A 22,357-nucleotide genomic window follows, 5' to 3' on the forward strand; every position below is an offset into this window, starting at 1 on the left:
ACTTTGAAGAATTATTAGCAGTATATTAAAGTTGAAGATAGCATTCCCCATATCCCAACAATTCACTACTGAATTTGCATGTTCCAACAAAATCAGTCACATGCATGCAAGAAATCATGTTCAAGAACATTTGGAGAAACGTTTATAATACCTCCCCCCCAAAAAAAAGCACTGCAAACAGCCAAATTGTCCACCTAGAAAAATGATTATATAAATTGTGGTTTATTCATAAAATTAAATACAATACACTATAGCCATGAAAATGAATAAACTATGACTATGTATATCAATATGGATGGGTCACACAAACTAATATTGAGCAAAAAATTTAAGTTGCAAAAAATTTAAGTTGCAATATAGAATATTGGAGAAGTTTGATATAATGTATAAATTTTTTAAACATATATATTATACATTGTTTAGGAAGTCATATTTTTTCAATAACAGTATAAAGAAAAATAGGGAAGTTACACTAAAACCAGGATAGCAGTGACCTTGGGAGGTGAAGTTTGGGTAATGAAAGAAGTGAACAGGGAGGGGCATGCTGCAGACTCAGATCATGTAGATAATGTTTTACTTCTTAAGCTGGGTTTCTTAAGAAATTTCTTAAGAAATTTCTTAAACATTTCTTAAGAAATGTCAGGCTAATATTCCCACTAAGAATAATTAGGCAATCTAAAACTTAATTATCAAACTCTAACAGAAGGAAAAAATAATCAGCTAAGAGCAGAAATTAGTGACATAGAAAACATACATTCGATGGACAAGATCTAAAAGAACAGAGGGCTTCCCTGGTGGCGAAGTGGTTGAGAGTCCACCTGCCGATGCAGGGGACACGGGTTCATGCCCCGGTCTGGGGGGATCCCACATGCCGCGGAGTGGCTGGGCCCGTGAGCCATGGCCGCTGAGCCTGTGCGTCCGGAGCCTGTGCTCCACAACGGGAGAGGCCACAACAGTGAGTGTGAGGCCCGCGTAGAGCAAAAATAAATAAATAAATAAAATAAAAGAACAGAAGTTTTTTTTTTGAAAAGTTTAATAAAATATAAATCTCTGCTGAAACTACTGAGAGAGACAGACAGGGAGAGAGAGAGAAAGAGATCCAAAAAAAACTGTATAATGAATGAATAAGAGAATATCACTACAGATCAGCAGACATTAAAATGGTCATAAGAGCATGTTATTTTTTTTTAATTTTGCCAATGAATTTGAACATTTTAATAAAATGGAAAAATTCTTCCAAAAACACAACTTTAAAAGAAACTGAGAATAATTAGAATATCTAAATAGTCCAATAATAGTTAATTGAATTCATTATAAAAAACCTTCCCACAATGCTGGGTTTATTTCAGTAATGTAAGGATGGTTAAAATATTGAAAACTAATTTAATTCATCACATTAAAAGAATAAAGGAGAAAAATCCTTTAAAAAAAGAAGAAAACCATTATTTAAATAGACACAGAAAGAGCATTTGTTAAAATTCAACATGTATTCATGGGGGGGAAAGTCCCAGTAAACTAAAAATCTGGAAATCATTTCTTAAAAAGAGAAAACCAGAAATAAGACATTCTTCTACTCTAATAAATGGTATCTTAAAATTATTTAATGGATTTAGCAAGGTTACTGGACATGAAATATGTTGTATTAATGCATACTAGCAACAGGAACTCCCATTCATTGCTGGTGAGAATTCAAGGTGGTACAGCCACTTTGGAAGACAGTTTGGTGTTTTCTTACAAAACTAAACATACTCTTATCATATGATCCAGCAATCTGGTACCCAAAAGAGTTGAAAACTTATGTTCACACAAGAACCTACGTTACACATGGATGTTTATAGCAGCTTTATTCATAATTGCCAAAACTGGGAGGCAACATAGATGTCCTTTAGTACATGAATGGATAAATAAACTGTGATATATCTATACAATGGAATACTATTCAGTACTCAAAAGAAATGAGCTATCAAGCCATGAAAAGACATGGCTGAACGTTAAATGCATATTACTAAGTGAAAGAAGCCAATCTGAAAAGGCTATATACTGTATGATTCCAAGTATATGACATTCTGGAAAAGGCAAAACCATGGAAACAGTAAAAATAAATAAATTAATAATAACAAAGTGTTTATATCCAATGTAAAGAACTCTCAGAAATCAATAAGAGAAATACAAGTTAACCAGTAGAAAAAAAGAGGGGAAGGATATAAAAGGGAATAGCCAAATGGCGAATAAATAAACCTATGAAAAGGGGAAACAATTTAAAACCTCAGTGAGATACAATTATATATCCACCAGGTGTCAGCAAGGATGTGGAAAAAACAAGTACTCTCATCTATTGCTGGTAGGTGTGTGGAATGGTGGCATCACTTTGAAAAACAGTTTGATATTATAAAAAAGTTAAACATACACATACTCTGTCAAACAGCAGTTCCATTCCTAGGAATATACACAACGAAACGGAGTACACATGTATGGACTTCCCTGGTGGTGCAGTGGTTAAGAATCCACCTGCCAATGCAGGGGACACGGGTTTGATCCCTGGTCCAGGAAGATCCCACATGCCATGGAGCAACTAAGCCCATGTGCCACGACTTCTGAGCCTGCGCTCTAGAATTTGCAAGGCACAGCTACTGGGCCCATACACCACAGCTACTGAAGCCCATGCACCTAGAGCCCGTGCTCCGCAACAAAAGAAGCCACCGCAATGAGAAGCCCGCGCACCGCAATAAAGAGTAACCCCCCACTTGCCGCAACTAGGGAAAGCCACGCGCAGCAACTTAGACCCAACACAGCCAAAAATAAATTAATTAAAATAATTTTTTTTAAAAAAACAGAGTATGGGCTTCCCTGGTGGCGCAGTGGTTGAGAGTCCGCCTGCCGATACAGGGGACACAGGTTCATGCCCCGGTCAGGGAAGATCCCACATGCCGTGGAGCGGCTAGGCCCGGGAGCCATGGCTGCTGAGCCTGTGCGTCCAGAGCCTGTGCTCCGCAACGAGAGAGGCCACAACAATGAGAGGCCCACATACCGCAAAAAATTAAAAAATAAATAAATAAAATTAAAAAACAGAGTACACGTATATCAAGAGACATCTATGGAATGTTTATGGCAGCATCGTTTGTAACAGCCAAGAACCAGAAATAACCCAAATGTCCATCAAGAGCAGAATGGATGAATGAATTGGGATATAAGCACACAGAGGAATATTATTCAGCAAAGAAAATGAACTACAATGACACACAATAATATGAATTAATCTAAAGAAATATTGTTGATCAAAATAGACCAAATATAAATATATATATGCTATTTGATTCCATTTATATAAATTCAAAAACAAGCAAAATTAATCTATGGTGTTAGAATTCAAAATAGTTGTTGCCTTTGAGAATAAGGAAGGATACTGATTGGGAGGGTGCTAGTAATGTTGGGTTTTGGTGGGGTTTTTTGCCCTATATGGTACTACATGCGTACATTCCCTTTGGGAGAACTCATTAAGCCGTACACTAATGATTTGTGTACTTTTGTAAATATATTACACTTCAATTTTTCAAAAGTTTTTAAAAAACTGACCTATAGCGTTGGAAGTCAGGACCATGGATACCTTTAGGATGGAGGAAGGGAAAATGATTGAAGTAGAAAGGGGCATAGAAGAGATGTCCCTGGAGTGTTGGCAAAGTTCTCTTTTCAACCACAGATATTTATTTGAGACAATTCAAAGAACCATAAATTTGTTTTTTGCACTTCTGTGTGTTATAGTAAAAAATATTTTTAAAAACAAGAAAATAAGAAAAAACATTTGCACATCTATCAAAATGAGGATTTGAAATGCGTGCATATGCTAGGCAAGAGCCTACCATATTTACATTTCTTAATACTTGCATTGCTTAAAAATAATATAAAACAGCATTTCATTGTTGTTGTTGTTCAATTCAGGGTGCAGTCCATTTCACTGGGGCAAGGACAAGGACCGAATGCTGAAAGAATGATCAAAGATGCAATGAAATCAGGAAACTGGGTATTTTTGCAAAACTGCCATCTTGCTGCTTCTTGGATGTTGGCAATGGAGGAGCTAATTAAAACCTTCACAGATTCAAGTACGTGGAGCACATAGCATTTGTATAATACCTTTTTCACGTGGCCTTTCTTGTTGAATCCAGCTCTTATAATAATTATTTATTGTTGGCATTGTTTTACCCATATTAAAAAGGAGAAATTTGAGATCTAGAGGGGTGTAGTTAAGTTACACAACCCAGATTCAAATAAAGATGTTCAGACTCCAAGCTGAAGGTATGATCCCCTGGATCGTTTCTGTTTCATGTTGCCTTCTATGGGAGGCCATTTGAATTCAAAATAAATTATATCTAGGCATGATGAAAAGAAATAGAAACTGGACTTAGGACAAAAAAAGGAAATGAAATCTTTCGCTACAGAATGAGAGAATTTCCGGAACAAAGTTCAAATTAGAACCAATTCTCAGAGTAGTGTTTTACCACTTTTTATCCTCTGTAACCCACATGACAATCAGCCTTCACATGTGTCTCATAGTCACACACACACACACACACACACACACACTCATGGGGGTGCCCAGCATGAGTCATGGTTGCCACCACTAACTATAATATCACCACCTTCTTTCCCACTCAAGAAAATATAATGGACTGCAAAGAGAGAAGAAGTGGACTTAGAATCTACTCATTTTTATATAGTAGTGTAAAAACAGTTGAAACCTTAAGAACTGTATTATTGGTAATAAGCTGTGTGCACCCCACTTTACCCCTCTCCCTGGAAGCCATGAAGGAGAATACCCAGCCTGGGATATCCAGGGCCCTTTCTCTGGGGTCCTCCTTTTTGCCCTGACCACAGAGGGCTTTCTAGGAAGGTGAGAGATATTCACATGATCTTGCATGTGACTTTCCTCATTGCTACCTACTAAGGTGAAGAGATGCTCCTTTACAGTGCAGCCAGCCTGCCCTGGTTACCAAGCCACAACCAGGGCTTAGCAGCCTTCCCCTAGAAGGCCCCTCATTCCCTAGGTACCCCCTGTCCTGCCTTCTGCAGGCTGCTTCCATCAAGGGTAGACAGTCATTAGCATCTGCCATCCAGAATCTCCACTCCTCCACTCTTTGCAATGCAAATAAGAGATGGCTTGCTTCCTGCTGGGCCTGTGGCTTATTTCTATTTAAATAATTAAAGAAAAATGACAAGAAGGTCTTTACCACTGTTACTAATCCTGATTAGGATTGTGATTAGGAAAAAAAATGCTGGGAAGGCATCTAAAAAGCAGTTTGCTGCAGTGGTACTATGTGAGCCTTCCAAGTATGGACCTGTAGTTCAGCTTCACAATGACCTGGACAAGAGTGCCAGACCTTCAAGGAGGCTGGATGGGCTATGGAAGCCAGCGAAGGTGTTGATGGATTTTAAGTGTTTAAGTGGATAGAAAACTCCTCTCCTGGCCCTCGTTACAATTGTTTATTAACTTAGCCATTTGAGTTCTAATGTTTAACTTGAACCAGAAAAAAAAAAAAATACATTCAGGTAATAAACTGAAAAGAGAAAGTGAACGAAAGAATAAAGAGAGAGAGGAAGAAAAATAACCTCTGGGCTTGAAATTCTAAGACCTGATTAGAGTTTCACCCCCACGACTTCCTGACTGTACATATCACGCCTCTTCTCTGGACCTCAGTTTCCCCCGCAAAAAAATGACTGCATAGCGTCATTGCTAGAGGTCCCACAACTAAGATGATTTCTAATTCCATTCCAGCCCTAAACTTCTATGATGTCTATGAAAGTTAAGATTCTTGATGCTTTTGCAATTATAAGAGAAAAGGTACTTTAAAAAAATGCTTCTCTAAACCTGGCCTTTTTCACTCTTTGGTTCTTTTGGTTAATGAAATCATTAGCCCTAAGACTTTGATGATGTTTGACTTATGCCTAATAGTTTTTACCATACAAGCAACTTTAGTGCTGGTCTAGAATTGTACTAGAATTAACTTTTAATTTTAGCTATTTAATATAGCTCATGAATTTACATTACCAAACCAAGAAGCATAAATTCAGCTTTAATCTGCAGTCATTCATTTAATAAATATTCGAGAACCTACCGCATACCATGCATTGTTCTAGATGCTTAGGGTATGTTGGTGAACAAAATAACCATAGTCATCTGCCCTCATTGAACATGCTAGTGAGGGGAGAGAAACAGTAAACAAACTACATAACAAATAAGTAATTTATAAGGTGTGATAGAATGTGGTCGGTGCTTTGGAAAAAATTAAAAGGAAAGTAAGGAGAAACAGAAAGGTTGGGATGGAATGGGGGTGAGGAGGAAGGGTGGATAGCAGTTTTAAATGGCGTGGTCTAGATAGACCTCTTTGAGAAGGTGGCATTTGACCAACACTTGAAGAAAGTAAGGGAGTCTAAAGGAAGAGCATTCAGGTAGAAGGAACATCTAGTGTCCGGGTCCTGCCTCGGAGGGAGCAAGCCGAGAGTGTCGGAGAAACACCGTCACTTGTACTTAGAGACCAATGCCAAGAAAGGCCTCCTTCGATGATGCCTGTGTCTTCCTGTGATGTGATCAATGATTTTCCCAGCTCTGCTTTGGCCTTTTGAACCTGGAATGGAGCTTGTTCTTTCTTAGGTTCTCTGTCCACAGCTCAGAAGGGAAGCATATATTGACTTAACTTCTTGATGCTGTATGTGAGGTCTCTCCGTTTCCCTGCTCCCTGAGCTCCCTTTGCAACATCTCTGCAGAAGGAACAAATTTCTTTTTTCTCCAGAGGGCTTTCTGGCCATGTTCATGAAATTTTCCTTAAATTGAATGGCTAAAAAAATAAAAAATAAATAAAAACAAACAAAAACTAAAACCCCTTCTTGAGCATAAATGTAGTAACTGTCCTCTCTTTCAATTGAAAATTTTCCCAATTTCAGAGGAAAGGCCCTTAGCATCTCTATCACGTATTGAAAATTAACATGAAATTAAACTGAATAATTGAGAAAATAATTGAGTAATTTCTTTACTCATATGTGCCAGCATCTAGACTGCCAAACTGATTTGTGTGAAGAGCTTCGGTAAAGAGTCCCCTCACCTCCATTTTAGAAGATTTTACAACATAAAATACTTAAAATAGAAAACCTAGTCTTTAAACAGAACTTACAGCATATTTTTTTTGCTATGCTATAATAATTATTTCTTACAGAAAAGTGTTACTAAGAGGTATGCATTTTCCTTTTTTGTCATTTTGTCTTTGTTTTAAACAGATATTGTTATCAAGGACACATTTCGACTTTTTTTAAGTTCCATGCCTAGTAAGACATTTCCTGTTACAGTTCTTCAAAATTCTGTCAAGGTAACGTATGGTTGGCCCGTAACATGATTAGCCTCAGGGTGTTCACCAAGAGGGTCCAGGAAGCCCAGGCTTGTGCCAGGTTGTGTCAGAGTCCAGGTGGCCCAGGTGGGGAAGTGGGAGTCGGTGTCCCTTCACCGGAGAGTGAGCAGGGAAAGAATTTACCAGGCCATTGCCCATCCTTACGTGCCCTAGTGCAGCTGGTCTTTCAACACCTGCACTCTTCCCCTCTATAAGAAAATCTCAAGGATGCAGAGGAATGAGTACAGAACCCCTCCCAGAGTTAAGAGAATGTGTCAGCATTTGGGAAACAGGAAGGTCCACAGGGAGTATGGTTGCTGGATTGCAAGGCTGGAAGTTTCCAGTATATGAGAAGCCTCTGCATATGAATGATCACCCAGGAACCAGGGATGCCTCTTCCCTGTCTGCCCTGTGCCATCAAGGCAAGGTGTGGGGTGATGCCATATGTTGAGATGACCAGAAAATCCAGTGCAGAAAGTCTAAGCATCCTTTCTGGTCCATATTTAGAGAAATGGACACCAAATGGAAGTGCCTGAGGTTCTTGTTGAGGTGGTTCACACACCATAAGTCTGAGGACCCCCTATTCTCCAGAGACTGAGGCCGAGCAAGATACAGAGCAGGCACAAACAGGGCAGGAATGCCTCCCAGGCATTGGTTATTTACGTCCCCTCACTGGCTTCAGCCTATTTGTGTTATTCGGAAATAATGCATATCTGTACAACCACCCTCTCTGCCGCGGGTGTCTCTACAGGTAACCAGTGAGCCTCCAAAAGGTTTACGTGCAAATATCAGACGAGCATTTACCGAAATGACACCTTCATTTTTTGAAGAAAATATACTTGGAAGAAAATGGAGACAAATAATATTCGGCGTTTGTTTCTTCCATGCAATTATTCAGGTACACTCAATTTGTATTTTAATAGAGACAAGAAGTGTATTAGGTTAAAAATAAATCAATAAAAAGAATTAAATAGAAGCTTACAAATGGCATTGTGAAATACTGAGGGCCCTGCTCTGTCTGAACCCAAGCTGTTTTAACTCAGTCCCTGATCTCTGTACACGCCTTGCCTCTGTATCTCACAGCTTTGCCTCCCAGCTCTGCTCTGACCTAAGGAGCGCCATCTCCTGGCTGAATGCAGGAGGTCAAATTCAAGAACACGAAATTGATCTCCACGCTGTGCTTCACTCGCAAAATCTGCTTCCCTTCCAGACTTTACTCCTGAAATCGGTGGTCCCATTCTCTCAATCACCTACACTCAGAGTTTCAGGATTATTTTTGTTCTTTCTCCTTTACACATATATATCATGTCAGTCGGCAAGTCTTCATTTTTCTTACAGTAATTTCACTCTCACCTGCTCCTATTGGAGTGGGCTTAGACCCTTAACAGCTTCCTCCCTGTGATTAGAGCTCCAAGTCCCCTGAAAAGTGGCCTTCAACTGGGCACTCCTTTCCCCCCTCTGTTCAGACCTCACTCCCCTGATCTGGTGTCCATCCTGTGGCCTCGTAATGGGCACTCCTTTCACCCCTCTGTTCAGATCTCACTGCCCTGATCTGGTACCCATCCTGTGGCCCTTGTACTGGAATTCTGACTCTAGCTCCATATCTCTGTATGGGGTCTTGATTAGACAGGCTGCCTGGTTTTCAAATGTGTGTGATCTGCAGATGAAGAATCAGTATAGAGGAAACAAAGATTAAAGATGCAAAATATGGGATAAATAAGTAAACAAGGTCCTAGAGGAGATCAGAGAGGCTGGGATTGGGGCTCCCAGTGGGAGGCCTTTGTTCTACTAACAAAAGCAGCTGAGATGAGGGATGGTTTAAGATTTAGGGAAATTTTGAGATAGAGAGGAGGAAACATGGTACAGTTGCCAAGATATAGACCAATCTAAGTGTCCCTCAACAGATGAATGGATAAAAAAATGTGGTATATATATATACAATGGAATACTAATCAGCCATAAAAAAGAATAAAATTTTGCCATTTGCAGAAACATGGATGGACTTGGAGGGTATTACGCTAAGTGAAATAAGTCAGGCAGAGAAAGGAAAGACAAACACTATACGATATCACTTTATATGTGGAATCTAAAAAATACAACAGGGACTTCCCTGGTGGTCCAGTGGTAAACAATCTGCCTTGTAATGCAGGGGACGCCAGTTCGATCCCTGGTCGGGGAGCTAAGATCCCACATGCCACGGGGGCAACTAAGCCTGCATGCCACAACTACTGAGCTCACACACCTCAACTAGAGAGCTTGCATGCCACAAACTACACAGCCCACGCTCTCTGGACCCGGCTCACCATAACTACAGAGCCCACGGGCCCTGGAGCCTGAGTGCCACAACTAGAGAGAGAAAACCCGCATGCCACAACTATAGAGAAGCCCGCGTGCTGCAACTAAGGCCCAACGCAGCCAAAAATAAATAAATAAATAAATAAATAATCTTTTTTTAAAAGTTATTTTTAAAAAATACAACAGAGAGTTCCCTGGTGGCTCAGTGGTTAAGGCTCCATGCTCCCAATGCAGGGGGCTGGGGTTCAACCCCTGGTCAGGGAACTAGATCCCACATGCATGCCGCAAGTAAGAGTTCACATGCCACAACTAAGGAGCCCACATGCCACAACTAAGGAGCCTGCCTGCTGCAACTAAGACCCAGTGCAACCAAATAAATAAATAAATATTTATTTAATTACAAAAAATAAATAAAAATTAAAAAATACAACAAACTAGTGAATATAACAAAAAGAAGCAAATTCACAGATACAGAGAACAAAGTAGTGGTTACGGGGTGGGGAGGCTATCTGGGGTGGCAGAGGGGGAGGTACAAATTATTGGGTGTAAGACAGGCTCAAGGATGTATTGTACAACACAGGGAATATAGCCAATATTTTGTAACAACTGTAAATGGGGTGTAACCTTTAAAAATTGTATAAAAATTAAAAAATAAATTTAAAGGGACTTCCTTGGTGGCACAGTGATTAAGAATCCGCCTGCCAATGCAGGGGACACGGTTTCGAGCCCTGGTCCAGGAAGATCCCACATGCTGCGGAGTAATTAAGCCTGTGCGCCACAACTACTGAGCCTGCGCTCTAGAGCGCATGAGCCACAACTACTGAGCCCACGTGCCACAACTACTGAAGCCCGCGCACCTAGAGCCCGTGCTCCACAACAAGAGAAGCCACCAAAATGAGAAGCCCACGCAATGCAAAGAAGAGTAGCCAGGACTCACGGCAACTAGAGAAAGCCCATGCACAACAACGAAGACCCAATGCAGCCAAAAATAAATAATTAAAATTTTAAAATAATAAAAAAATAAATTTAAGAAAAGAGGAGGGAACATGGGACCAATCCTCTGATACAATTAGTAGTTTAGAATTAAGAAATTAGGTGAGATAGGGAGATAACAAAGAAAGGGAAAGATTTCACTATGGGGAGTTATGAAACAAGAATTGAGATTCTGGGTATCAGTTTAAAAAAAAAGGCCAATATAGAGAAGTCAGCTTGTAAGCAGCACATCACGCATGACTGAAAAGCCTGGATGATAGACTTCTTAGAAGAGTTGGGGGCAGCTCTCTCCACCAGATGGGTAATTAGTGTCAATATTTTTATGCCAAAAGACTCTAGGTGGGTTAGTTTTCCCTATTTTGATGGAGAAATATTTTATTTTACCATGAAGAACAAATGTTCATTTGACAAGTCTATCACATTTTCACATTTCTCGTAATATAAAATTTTCTTTTGGAAAATTGACAAAAGGCCACTTTTGGAGGAAGAGGTGCCTGCCCTGTTTGGTGACAGCCAAACTGAAAGCCTGGCTCAAATTGAATGTCATGATTAACCGATTTTGCACAATGAGGATGTTCAACTTCAACAGAAACCTTTTAGTTTTCAGTATTTTACACAATTAATTTTATCAAACTTTAAGACCATTTTCATTTTCTATTCTAGGAGAGAAAAAAGTTCGGCCCTCTTGGTTGGAATATCTGCTATGAATTTAACGACAGTGACAGGGAATGTGCTTTACTGAACCTCAACCTTTACTGTCAAGAAGGAAAGATTCCCTGGGATGCATTGATTTACATCACTGGTCAGTATGTCCACATGGTCTGAGGTCCAGCTGTGCACCACACAGTTGTTGGTTTACGCCCACCTGGCTTATACCAAAACGATGTCGTCCCAAGCCTTTGGTGACGGTGGTGATGACTTCTGATACTGCCTTTGAGAAGATAAGACAATGATAAGAATATCATAAGAATATTTACACATAGGAAATGGGATGAATGTTTTCCCAAATAATAATAGCAAAAACTTAGATAGCTCTTGCTACATGCTAAGCATGTTTTAAGCATGTCCCATGAATTAGCAGATTTAATCCTCACAACAACCCTATAAGTTGAAAACTATTATATCCCTATTTTACACACGAGGAACCTGAAGAACAAGGGTGAAGCCAAGATTTAAAGGCAGGCAGTCCAGCCTCCAGAGTCTGTGCTCTTAAATTCAAAAGAATCAAAACATGATTGACTAGTCGAGACCTGTTGAGTTAGGTGTACTTATGAAAAAGGAAAAACTATTTCAGGAATTACAATTTTTAACAAATATGAACTGTGGCCAAATGAGATCTTACTGCCAAAATCAGATACAATTTAGACCATGTAGACCCAAATAATGAAGAACAGATTCCCACTGGGAGGTGAGGGAGGGAGAGAGCAGAATGGGAATGGATGGTTTTCATTGGTGAGCAAGGGAAATGGGGAACAGCAGAGAGGTATCAGCTGACCTAGAGCCTCGAACAGCACGTGACACCTTGGAACATGTTTGAGTGAAGGACAGCAAAACACTATGGAAATGGATGAGGACCCATCCCCCGGGTGGACCATGAGAAGTGGGCATGGAACCTGGGAAGCTACTTTGTACTCCTGCTCTCAGCCACTCCTGTGTGGCCAACATTGCTTAACATAACAGTGAGTTAGGCAGAATTCTTCTCTGGCACCCTCTATGTACCCTGAATTTTCTGCTTCCTAGTTTTTCTCTCCCTTCCCTCTCTCCTAGGACACTTGACCTTTCTGGTTACCTCAATTTCTACTGCTGTGGAAATAACTGTGTTTTGAAAAGGATAGAAAGGAATGAGACAAAGATATATCTGCTCTCATCACTACTATTCAGTGTTGTGCTGAAGGTTCCAGCCAGGGAAATTAGACAAGGAAAAGAAATCAAAGACATCCAGATTAGCATGGAAGAAGTAAACCTATCTTTATTTGCAAATGACAAGACCTTGCATGCAGAAAATCCTAAGGAATTCACACACACGCACACACACACACACACACACACAAACTGGAAGTAAGAAATGAGTTTGGCAAGGTTGTAGGATACAAAGTCAATATACAAAAATCAACTGCATTTCTATACACTGGCAATGAACAATTAGAAAATACTTTTAATTCTATTCATGACATCAAAAAGAATAAACTACTTAAGAATAAATTTACCAAAAGAAGTACAGATTTGTGCACTGAAGCCTGCAAAGCACTGCCAAAGAAAATTAATCTAAATAAATGAAGAGACATGACATGCTCGTGGATTGAGAGACACAATATTGTGAAAGTGACAATAATCCCCACACAGATCTATATATTTAACACAATCCCTATCAAAATCTCAGCTGACACTGTTGCTGAAATTGGCAAGCTGATTACATTTGAATGGAAATGCAAAGGGCCCCAAAAAGCAAAAACAATCCTGAAAAAAAAGAATGAAGTCAGAAGAGTTACATTTCCCAATTTCAAAAGTTATACAAAGCTACAATAATCAAGACAGTGTGAGACAACAAGGACTTACTGTATAGTACAGGGAACTATATTCAATATCTTGTAATAAACTATAAAGGAAAAGAATCAGAAAAAGATATATAGATATATAAACATATACATGTAAACGAATCACTGCTGTACACCTGAAACTAACACAGTATTGTAAATCAACTAAATTTAATTTTTTAAAAAAAACAATATGGTACTGGCATAAGGATAGACATATAATCAGTGGAACAGAATTGAGAATCCAAAAATAAACCCTTATATTTATGGTTAATTTATTTTTTTAATAAATTTATTTATGTATTTATTTTTGGCTGTGTTGGGTCTCTGTTGCTGCACATGTGCTTTCTCTAGTTGTGGCGAACATGGCCTACACTTTGTTGTGGTGTGCAGATTTCTCATTGTGGTGGCTTCTCTTGTTGCGGAGCATGGGCTCTAGGCACGTGGGCTTCAGTAGTTGTGGCACATGGGCTCAGTAGTTGTGGTTCGCGGGCTCTAGAGTGCAGGCTCAGTAGTTGTGGCACACGGGCTTAGTTGCTCCAAGGCATGTGGGATTTTCCCGGGCCAGGGCTCGAACCTGTGTCCCCTGCATTGGCAGGGGGATTCTTAACCACTGCACCACCAGGGAAGTCCCTGGTCAATTTATTTTTAACAAAGGCGCCAGGACAATTCAATGGGGGAAGGAGAGTCTTTTCAATAAATAATGCTGGGACAATTGGATATCCATCTGTGAAAGAATGAACCTGGATTCTTATCTCATACCATACAAAAACTTAATTCAAAATGAGTGATATATCTAAATATAAGAGCTAAAACTATAAAACTCTTAGGAGAAAGCATATAAGTAAATCTTCATGACTTTGGGTTAATAATGGCTTCTTAGATATGACACAAAAAGCACTAGCAATAAAAGAAAAATAATAAATTCAACTTCTTCAACATGTAAAACTTTTATACTTCAGCAAACACCATCAAGAAAGTGAAAAAGGAAGCCACAGACTGAGAGAGAATATTTGCAATCATATATCTGATAAGGCACCTGTACACGAAGTATATAAAGAACTCCAACAACAGTAAGAAGAAAACTAATCCAATTTTTAAATGGGCAAAAGATTTGAATGTACATTTCGGAAAAAAAGACATACAAATGCCTAATAAACTCACTTAATCATTAGGAAAATGAAAATTAAAGCCATATGAGATACCACTTTACACCCATTAAGATGACTATAATAAAAAAAGACAGTAACAAGTGCTAGCAAGGATGTGGAGAAAGTGGAACCCTCATACATAGCTGGTGACAATGTAATATGTTGCTGCTGCTTTGGAAAATGTTTTAATAGGTTTACCATATGACCCAGAAATTCCATTCCATGCCTAGTTATATACCAGGGAAAATAAAAACTCATGTCCACACCAAAACTTGTACAGAAATGTTCATAACAGCATTATTCATAATCCCCAAAAGTGGAAACAACATGAATGTCTATCAACTGATGAATGGATAAAGTGAGCTATATCCATACAATATTACAAATGTAATATTACTCCACCATGAAAAAGAAATAAAGTACTGATACATGCTCCAACTTGGATAAACCTCAAAAACTTTATGCTAAGTAAAAGAAGCCAGACACAAAATATCACATGTTGTATATTCCATTTATGTGAAATTTCCAGAAAAAGCAAATATACAGACAGAAAGTAAGATAGTGATTGCATGGGGCCGGGGATAAGAAATGGACAGTGACTGCAAATGGGCACAAGATTTATTTGGGGGGATGATAGAAATGTTCTAAAATTAGATTATGGTGATGGTTACACAACTTTGTAAATTTACTAAAAACTATTTAATTATACATGTAAATTTTAAGTGACATAATTTTCAAGGTGTAGCTCATCAAAAATGTTTAAAAAAAATAGGAGAAAAAAAAGCAATGCTTTATCCAGGCAATGATATTTGCTTGTGATGGGATTTTAGGCAGTCATTTATGGATTAATCCAGAAAATACAGGTTAGTACCACTATGCTAAATGCTGGAAATACAAAGAAGATGTAGTCCCTGTCTACCAAAAACTGATGGGGTGGAGATAATAAATAAATTTTAATATGGTATGACAGTTACCAAAATAGAAGTGTATGGAAAATGCTGTGGGAATTCAGAAGGAGCAAATAACGCTACCTGGAAGAATCTGGGAAAGCTCCACCAAGGAGGCAATGGTTGAGTGGGGCACTGAATGGTGGGTTGGGCTCAGCAGGAGAGAAGATGCAGGACAGCACACTGGCAGAGAGAACAGTGATGGTAAAGCCCAGCAGTGTCGGGATGTGTCATGCCTGTAGACACTGTGAGTAGTTCATGAGTGCCAGAGCAGAGTATAAAGAAGAGATGTATATGGAGGAAAGCTTTATCTTCAACAAAACTAAAAAAAGGTGATCTGCAGGCACATCTTGAAAGCCTGTGTGTGCTGTTAATAAATTTGGGCTCCACCTTATAAGCAACGGTTGGCAATTATAGTCTTTTAGGCTGGGAACAGGTGCAACCACTTATAAAGCTATAACAAAAGCAAGGTGAAGAATTGAACAAGGGGATACAGCAACACCAAGGGGGAGACTAGACAGGAGAGAATAAACAGAGAAAGATTAAGGAGGCTTTAAATATGGGAAGGTATTTGGGGTTGGGTGGGGGGGTCGGTCCTTAAAATTTTATAGAGTAAGCTACAGTGATGTCTAAGTCCAAGAGACAGCTCTGAGCTCAAAGTGGGCAAAGACAGTGCCAAACCTAAGGCCTATTCAGTTTGTGTCGGGCCATCCCTGAGCCAGCCCACAGGGATAAGAATGGAAGAGAAGGGGAAGACACCACATCAGGATTTGCAACAAGACCCTCATGAACTGTGATGCCTGGGCCAGGACAGGTGGTGGACGTGAATGGTAGACGCCCCCTCCCAACATCTGTCTTCTAAATCCAGAAGACTCCTTCCTAAAAGTAAGCCTAAAATTGAGTCGTCTACCCTGAATCAAATTATTCGAATTTCTGGTTTACTCACTTTGACCCAAGAAAAACATGACACTAAATCTGGACATAGAATCACAAAGTCTGATGATTTTTAAGGTGAATATTTCTGTGCTACTTCTCAAAATATAAATATTTTTGTTTAAAAAAAAATTTTGGCCCTGCCGCACGGCATGTGGGATCTTAGTTTCCCAACCAGAGATCAAACCCGGGCCCCCTACAGTAGAAGCATGAAGTCTTAACCACTGGACCGCCAGGGAAGTCCCCGAAATTTTTTTTAGAATAATGCACTTCAGGGCAACTCTTTCCTCTCACCAGTGACTAATTATTGGAGTCTGCGTTTTCCCGGCCACCCTCCTTTCCCAGACACCATGATGCAATTGAAGAAACTTGACCTTTATATTCCCATCTAGCCCTCAGGATCCAAGTTAGTCTGAAGCTAGATGGACCCACCACAAAGATTTAACCCCACTTTGTGTTGCAAGATTTCCCAGAGAGTGACTGAAGAGTATTCTCAGGAAAGTACAGCAGCATCTCTTTCTTCCCTCTTAGAATTGCTAATACAGGGAGTCAGTTACTTGATCATCAGCTCTGGCACTTACTCCCCAAAGTCCTCACTCTAAGTGGCTGAGCCAGTAAGACTGACCAGAAGTGCCTCCACAGGAGAGGCAAGATAGGTGCAAGCCAGGACGCTACTATCCTGGAAGAAATAAATTACTGAGATTCCAAACACAAATAACTTACTGTCAACCAACCATCTCAGCTTGAAAAAGAATTTTTAAAAAAATCTTCTTGACATAATGAAAGAGATGGAAATGAGAATGGATGAACATTTAAAGGATTCAGAAGTTGGCAATATCAGTATCATAAGTAAAATCATTTTCGGAACACTACAGAGGTGAATAATGAATTGTAGCAATGGGTCTGGAATTTTTCTAAGGAATTATATCATCCAGCAGTACAATCATTCCAATGCAGAATAGATATCTTTCCTACTTGTAACTTGGGGATGACGCTGGAGCATAATTTCTCTGTGGAAAGAGATGGGATACCAATAAATTGTAATTCCCCATAACATAATTTCTGTGAGGCAAGTTGTCTCCTTCACTATGGATCTATCTTTCTTCCTTGGCTTAATATCAATGATTTATAAGGTATGTATAGAGTTTGAATAGCTTGCTGTAAATGTTTTGGTTTCATTTAGCTCATTGGCCCCCAAAAGAAGCAGTGGTTCATGGAAAGTATGTCTGTTTTAGAATACTACAGTCAATGATGGGATAAGACCCAAAATCAATATTTTTGAAGAAAAAAAACAGGAAGAAGAAAGAAATATGTAAACAGATCTCACTGACTTTAGTTTCAGTTATTTGGGAAAAGCAAAATAATTAGGGGAGAGAACATATACTAGATTTTTTTCTGTTTTTTAAAAGTTGACTTTTATTATCTTTGAGGGTGGAGTAATAGAAGAAACTCAATGTGCTATTTCCACTTTCAGTACCAAATAAATGTGTGAATAAATAAACCTATTAGAATGTGGGTATGCATATCAATTAAAAGCAAACAATGTTTTTAAATGCAAACTTCTTTTTCAGGTGAAATTACATATGGTGGTAGAGTTACAGATACCTGGGATCAAAGATGCCTTCGTACTGTTTTGAAAAGATTTTTTTCTCCTGAAACATTACAAGAGGATTATAAATATTCTGAATCAGGTGAGTGACTTTTCAATATCATGGAAAACAACTTTTTCCAAGAAGTCGTTGACAGCATCTCTCAGTTTTCCATCCAGGAGCTGTCTGTGTCCAGTCCTCACAACCCAGACCCCACACCCTCCCATCCTCATGCTTGACCACCTTCAAAATGGCTTTGGTTGTAAGAGTACAAAGATAGCTATTGTACGATAACCATTTTGAATTATTTCTGCTCTAAAATGGGTGGTATTCTAAGTGTGCTTTCAAAGTTCCGTAAATTCGGAACACACCTCTCAGTAGCATATCCCTGGATTCTCAGAACCTTGAAATGTTCTGCAGGTTAACACCCTGAAAGGTTAGGACACTGATTAGATGTAAAGGCCTCAAGAAAAGGTAAAGAAACTAGACACAGAGATGAAGGCGAGGTAAAACCATCCCTGTTTCTCTGTGAGGCAGCTGATTATAGCCACCATCTGAACAGACAGAGAAGCACCAAACCTGGCAGTACTCAAAGCTCATCTATTTGAGACATATCGCCTTCTGTGTTTTCAATAACAGGTATCTATTTTGCACCCTTGGCTGACAGCCTACAAGAGTTTAAAGACTACATTGAAAACCTGCCTTTGATAGATGACCCAGAAATATTTGGAATGCATGAAAATGCCAACCTAGTTTTCCAGGTATGTGGCCTTTGAACTTAAAAGGCATATTCATATTGGGTATATAAACCTGAAACATCAATAGTCACCTCACTGGCTCTGTAAATTATAATCTTCTTAAATAAATAAATGAAATAAATGTTTCACCTCGACTTCAACATCTGGTTCCAATTTAGCCTGTTCCCCCTGGATCCTTCACAGAATCCTAAAATCGTCATTCATCTTCTTGTCACCAGCCACCCCCTCACCTTCCAGCCTCTGCTTAGTCCATAATCTACCTGCTAGTCTCCTGCAACATGGGGATTTGGATGATAATCCAGACCGTCCTTTTTCTTTTGCACTTCTCCCTCCCTGCTGGGCATATTTGTAACATATTTCACAAAGAGTTATGGACCCCCCCCAGATGAGTAGGTTATGAAAATACAATAGCAAATATCCAAGGCAGAGAAATTAAAACACTGTTCTTATGTAATATTGTACATGTACTTATGTAATATTATACATCAACTATATCTCAATTTTTAAAAATAATTTAAAAATTAAATTAAATTAAAAAATAAAAATACAGTTCATCAAGGTGACAGTACCAGACCACAGCAGCAGGTCCAAAGAGCAAACTGGACAATTTTACTCCCCCAAGACCCTCTGATGCCACACCATTACCTAAGGGTAGTCCGAGCTCCTCAGTATGGCAAACACGGATCCTCCATGACCGGGCCATTACATACCCTTCCAGTTTTATTATCTGTCATAGTCTGGCATCTTTAGGTGAACCAAAGCCACGAAAAGAGGTATGTCCCTGGAGCCCTGGAATACTCTAAAGGTTGGAGACTAGGTTGGCCTCACGAAGCTGAAGGGAATCACCTTTCTTTTCAACTTAAATTTGGCCCTTGCAAGTTAGAGACAAATTAGAGGGTAAGGTCTGCCTAGATATCAAAGAATCCATGCAAAACAACAGTGGAAATTCTCAATGATCATGTTCTCAGAGAACACGACATGACCTATGTCATGTTCTCTGCCCTAAAAATTGCTTTGCTATTCAGTGAAGAGTTGGAATATCTTATTTTTCCTGATTCTACTTTCAGGAGGAAAAAGAGGTGGCCAAACCTAGTGTTAATATTCAATTATCTGACTTTTTGTTCTGGAGTGGGTGGGTGTGGAGGTGAGAGAAGGAAGAGAGGAATGTGGAAATGGTAGGTTCACTGTATCCCGTGAGAAGCACAGGACTTTCGGGTGGAGTAACACTCTTGGCAGTATATACCTGGGAATGTAGTTTTTTATGTTTTCATTGGTTCAGGATGACTGAGAATGAGATAGTAGGCATGTAGTGAGCCCCAAGTTATGTTTTTCTTCCCAGCCTCCCTTCCTCCATTTTTCTGGTACAGTACATCCCCTACTCCCACCTCTTTCCTTTGGGAAAATTTCTCCTTCTTCATTCCATTAGATTCTGGTAAAACTTCCAACCACTCTCTACCTTCACAGAGGTGGGCATGTAACTCAGGCCTGGCCAAAGGCAGCACAACATCACTCAGCCCCTGGAATTGGTCCAAGGAGCAGGGACATGGCCCACACTAGGTGCAAGAGATTCCTTTATAGGATATATAGATCCTAGGATGGAGGAGGGAGGAAAATTTCTTTCCTCTGGAATCACTGGCTACGATGCTGCATATCTGCAGCATTCTGTGCCCTCATCCCTGACCCCCCTACCCATTCTTCCTACCAAATGGAAAAAGGTCATCTGCCATAGGAAAGAATGAGAGAAACAACCAAATATGCACAAAAGAGAGAGTGCTAGATCCATCCATGCCTGAAACCCACATAACTTGTGTCCTCTTCTTCCCAGCTATATGTGCCAACAGACCCCTTCTCTTTGCTTTAGCTGGTTTAAGTTAGACAATTCTGCCTCTTGCCATCAACAGAGACTTAATTCAAAAGATACAAATGATTCCTTCTTCAGACCAGCAAACTATACTTACATAGATGCGTACTAGAGACTAGTAAAGAAAATTGAGCCTGGCTGCACTAAATGTTTCAAGACTTTTGTCTAACCAAGAAGTCAAGAACTAAAATGGAAAAGTCATAATATTAAACAACTGGCACTGAGCAGGGAAACCAAACTATTTAACTATAACATTAAGTAAATTATGTCGCATATGTGTTTAGGACCTAATGAATATGTCAAAAGTAATGTTTGAAAGAAGATCTATTATGTAAAATATAATTTTTACAATCAAGATCTGTAATCCCAGGTTCTGAACTCTTTTCTCAGGTAAGTGGATAATAAGTGTTGTGACTGGTATAAAGAAAACCTCTAAGAGGTTCCAAAAAATATACACAAGAAGATACCATGTTTCCGAATTAAAAAAAAAAAAAAACTAGAACAATTGAGAATATTTAATTGACATTGGAAGAGGAATTTCTAAGCATAAAAATCAATTGAAAAATAAATCACATTAGAAAGAGCCAGAACATTTGAGTATATCCAAAAAGTCATAAGAAAATTAAATGACAAAGCAAAACATCTTTGAAACAAACAAACAACAACAACAAAAACAGAAAATGTTAACTGTCCACACGTGGGACACTTTCCAGAACAGACCATATGTTAGACCACAAGCTAAGTATCAATAGTTTTTAAAAGATAAATATAATACAAATTATCTTCCCCAACTACGATGGGATAAAATTTGAAATCAATAAAGCTAACGTAATCAAAACACTTGTACCGCATAAAGACAGACATAGAGACCGATGAAGTAGAATAGAAAGCCCAGAAATAAACCCTCACGTATATGGTCAAATGATTTTTGACAAGGGTGTCAAGACCATTCAATGGGGAAAGGAGAGTCTTTTCTACAAACAGTACTTGGAAAACTGGACATCCACATGCAAAAGAATGAACTTGGACCCTTACCTAACACCATATACAAAAATTAACTCAAAATGGATCAGAGACTTTAATGTAAGAACTAAAACACTATACACAAAATAAACTCAAAATGGCCTAAAGACCTAAATGTAAGGCCAGACACTATCAAACTCTTAGAGGAAAACATAGGCAGAACACTCTATGACATACATCACAGCAAGATCCTTTTTGACCCACCTCCTAGAGAAATGGAAATAAAACAAAAATAAACAAATGGGACCTAATGAAACTTAAAAGCTTTTGCACAGCAAGGAAACCATAAACAAGATGAAAAGACAACCCTCAGAATGGGATAAAATATTTTCAAATGAAGCAACTGACAAAGGATTAATCTCCAAAATATACAAGCAGCACATGCAGCTCAATATCAAAAAAACAAACAACCCAATCCAAAAATGGGCAGAAGATCTAAATAGACATTTCTCAAAAGAAGATATACAGATTGCCAACAAACACACGAAAGGATGCTCAACATCACTAATCATTAGAGAAATGCAAATCAAAACTACAGTGAGGTATCACCTCACACAAGTCAGAATGGCCATCATCAAAAAATCTACAAACAGGGCTTCCCTGGTGGCGCAGTGGTTGAGAGTCTGCCTGCCGATGCAGGGGACACGGGTTCATGCCCCGGTCTGGGAAGATCCCACATGCCGTGGAGCGGCTGGGCCCGTGAGCCATGGCTGCTGAGCCTGCGCGTCCGGAGCCTGTGCTCCACCACGGGAGAGGCCACAACAGTGAGAGGCCCGCATACCGCAAAAAAAAAAAAAAAAATCTACAAACAATAAATGCTGGAGAGGGTGTGGAGAAAAGGGAACCCTCTTGCACTGTTGGTGGGAATGTAAATTGATACAGCCACTATGGTGAACAGTATGG

At 39.3% G+C, this 22,357-nt stretch overlaps 1 protein-coding gene across 1 annotated transcript in view; it reads left to right on the forward strand.

The window, feature by feature from the left end:
• The window catches only part of DNAH6 (dynein axonemal heavy chain 6), a 273,547-nt gene that overhangs the window by 234,732 nt on the left and 16,458 nt on the right, over positions 1 to 22,357 (forward strand). Inside the window, exons 65-70 of the mRNA XM_082642773.1 lie at positions 3,937 to 4,097; positions 7,264 to 7,352; positions 8,122 to 8,268; positions 11,322 to 11,460; positions 17,795 to 17,914; positions 18,452 to 18,573. Coding sequence (XP_082498899.1) covers positions 3,937 to 4,097; positions 7,264 to 7,352; positions 8,122 to 8,268; positions 11,322 to 11,460; positions 17,795 to 17,914; positions 18,452 to 18,573 — 778 coding nt within the window. The remainder of the gene's footprint in view (positions 1 to 3,936; positions 4,098 to 7,263; positions 7,353 to 8,121; positions 8,269 to 11,321; positions 11,461 to 17,794; positions 17,915 to 18,451; positions 18,574 to 22,357) is intronic.

This window comes from Mesoplodon mirus, assembly GCF_964341445.2.
Source record: "Mesoplodon mirus genome assembly, chromosome: 14".
Classification (NCBI taxonomy): Eukaryota; Metazoa; Chordata; class Mammalia; order Artiodactyla; family Ziphiidae; genus Mesoplodon; species Mesoplodon mirus.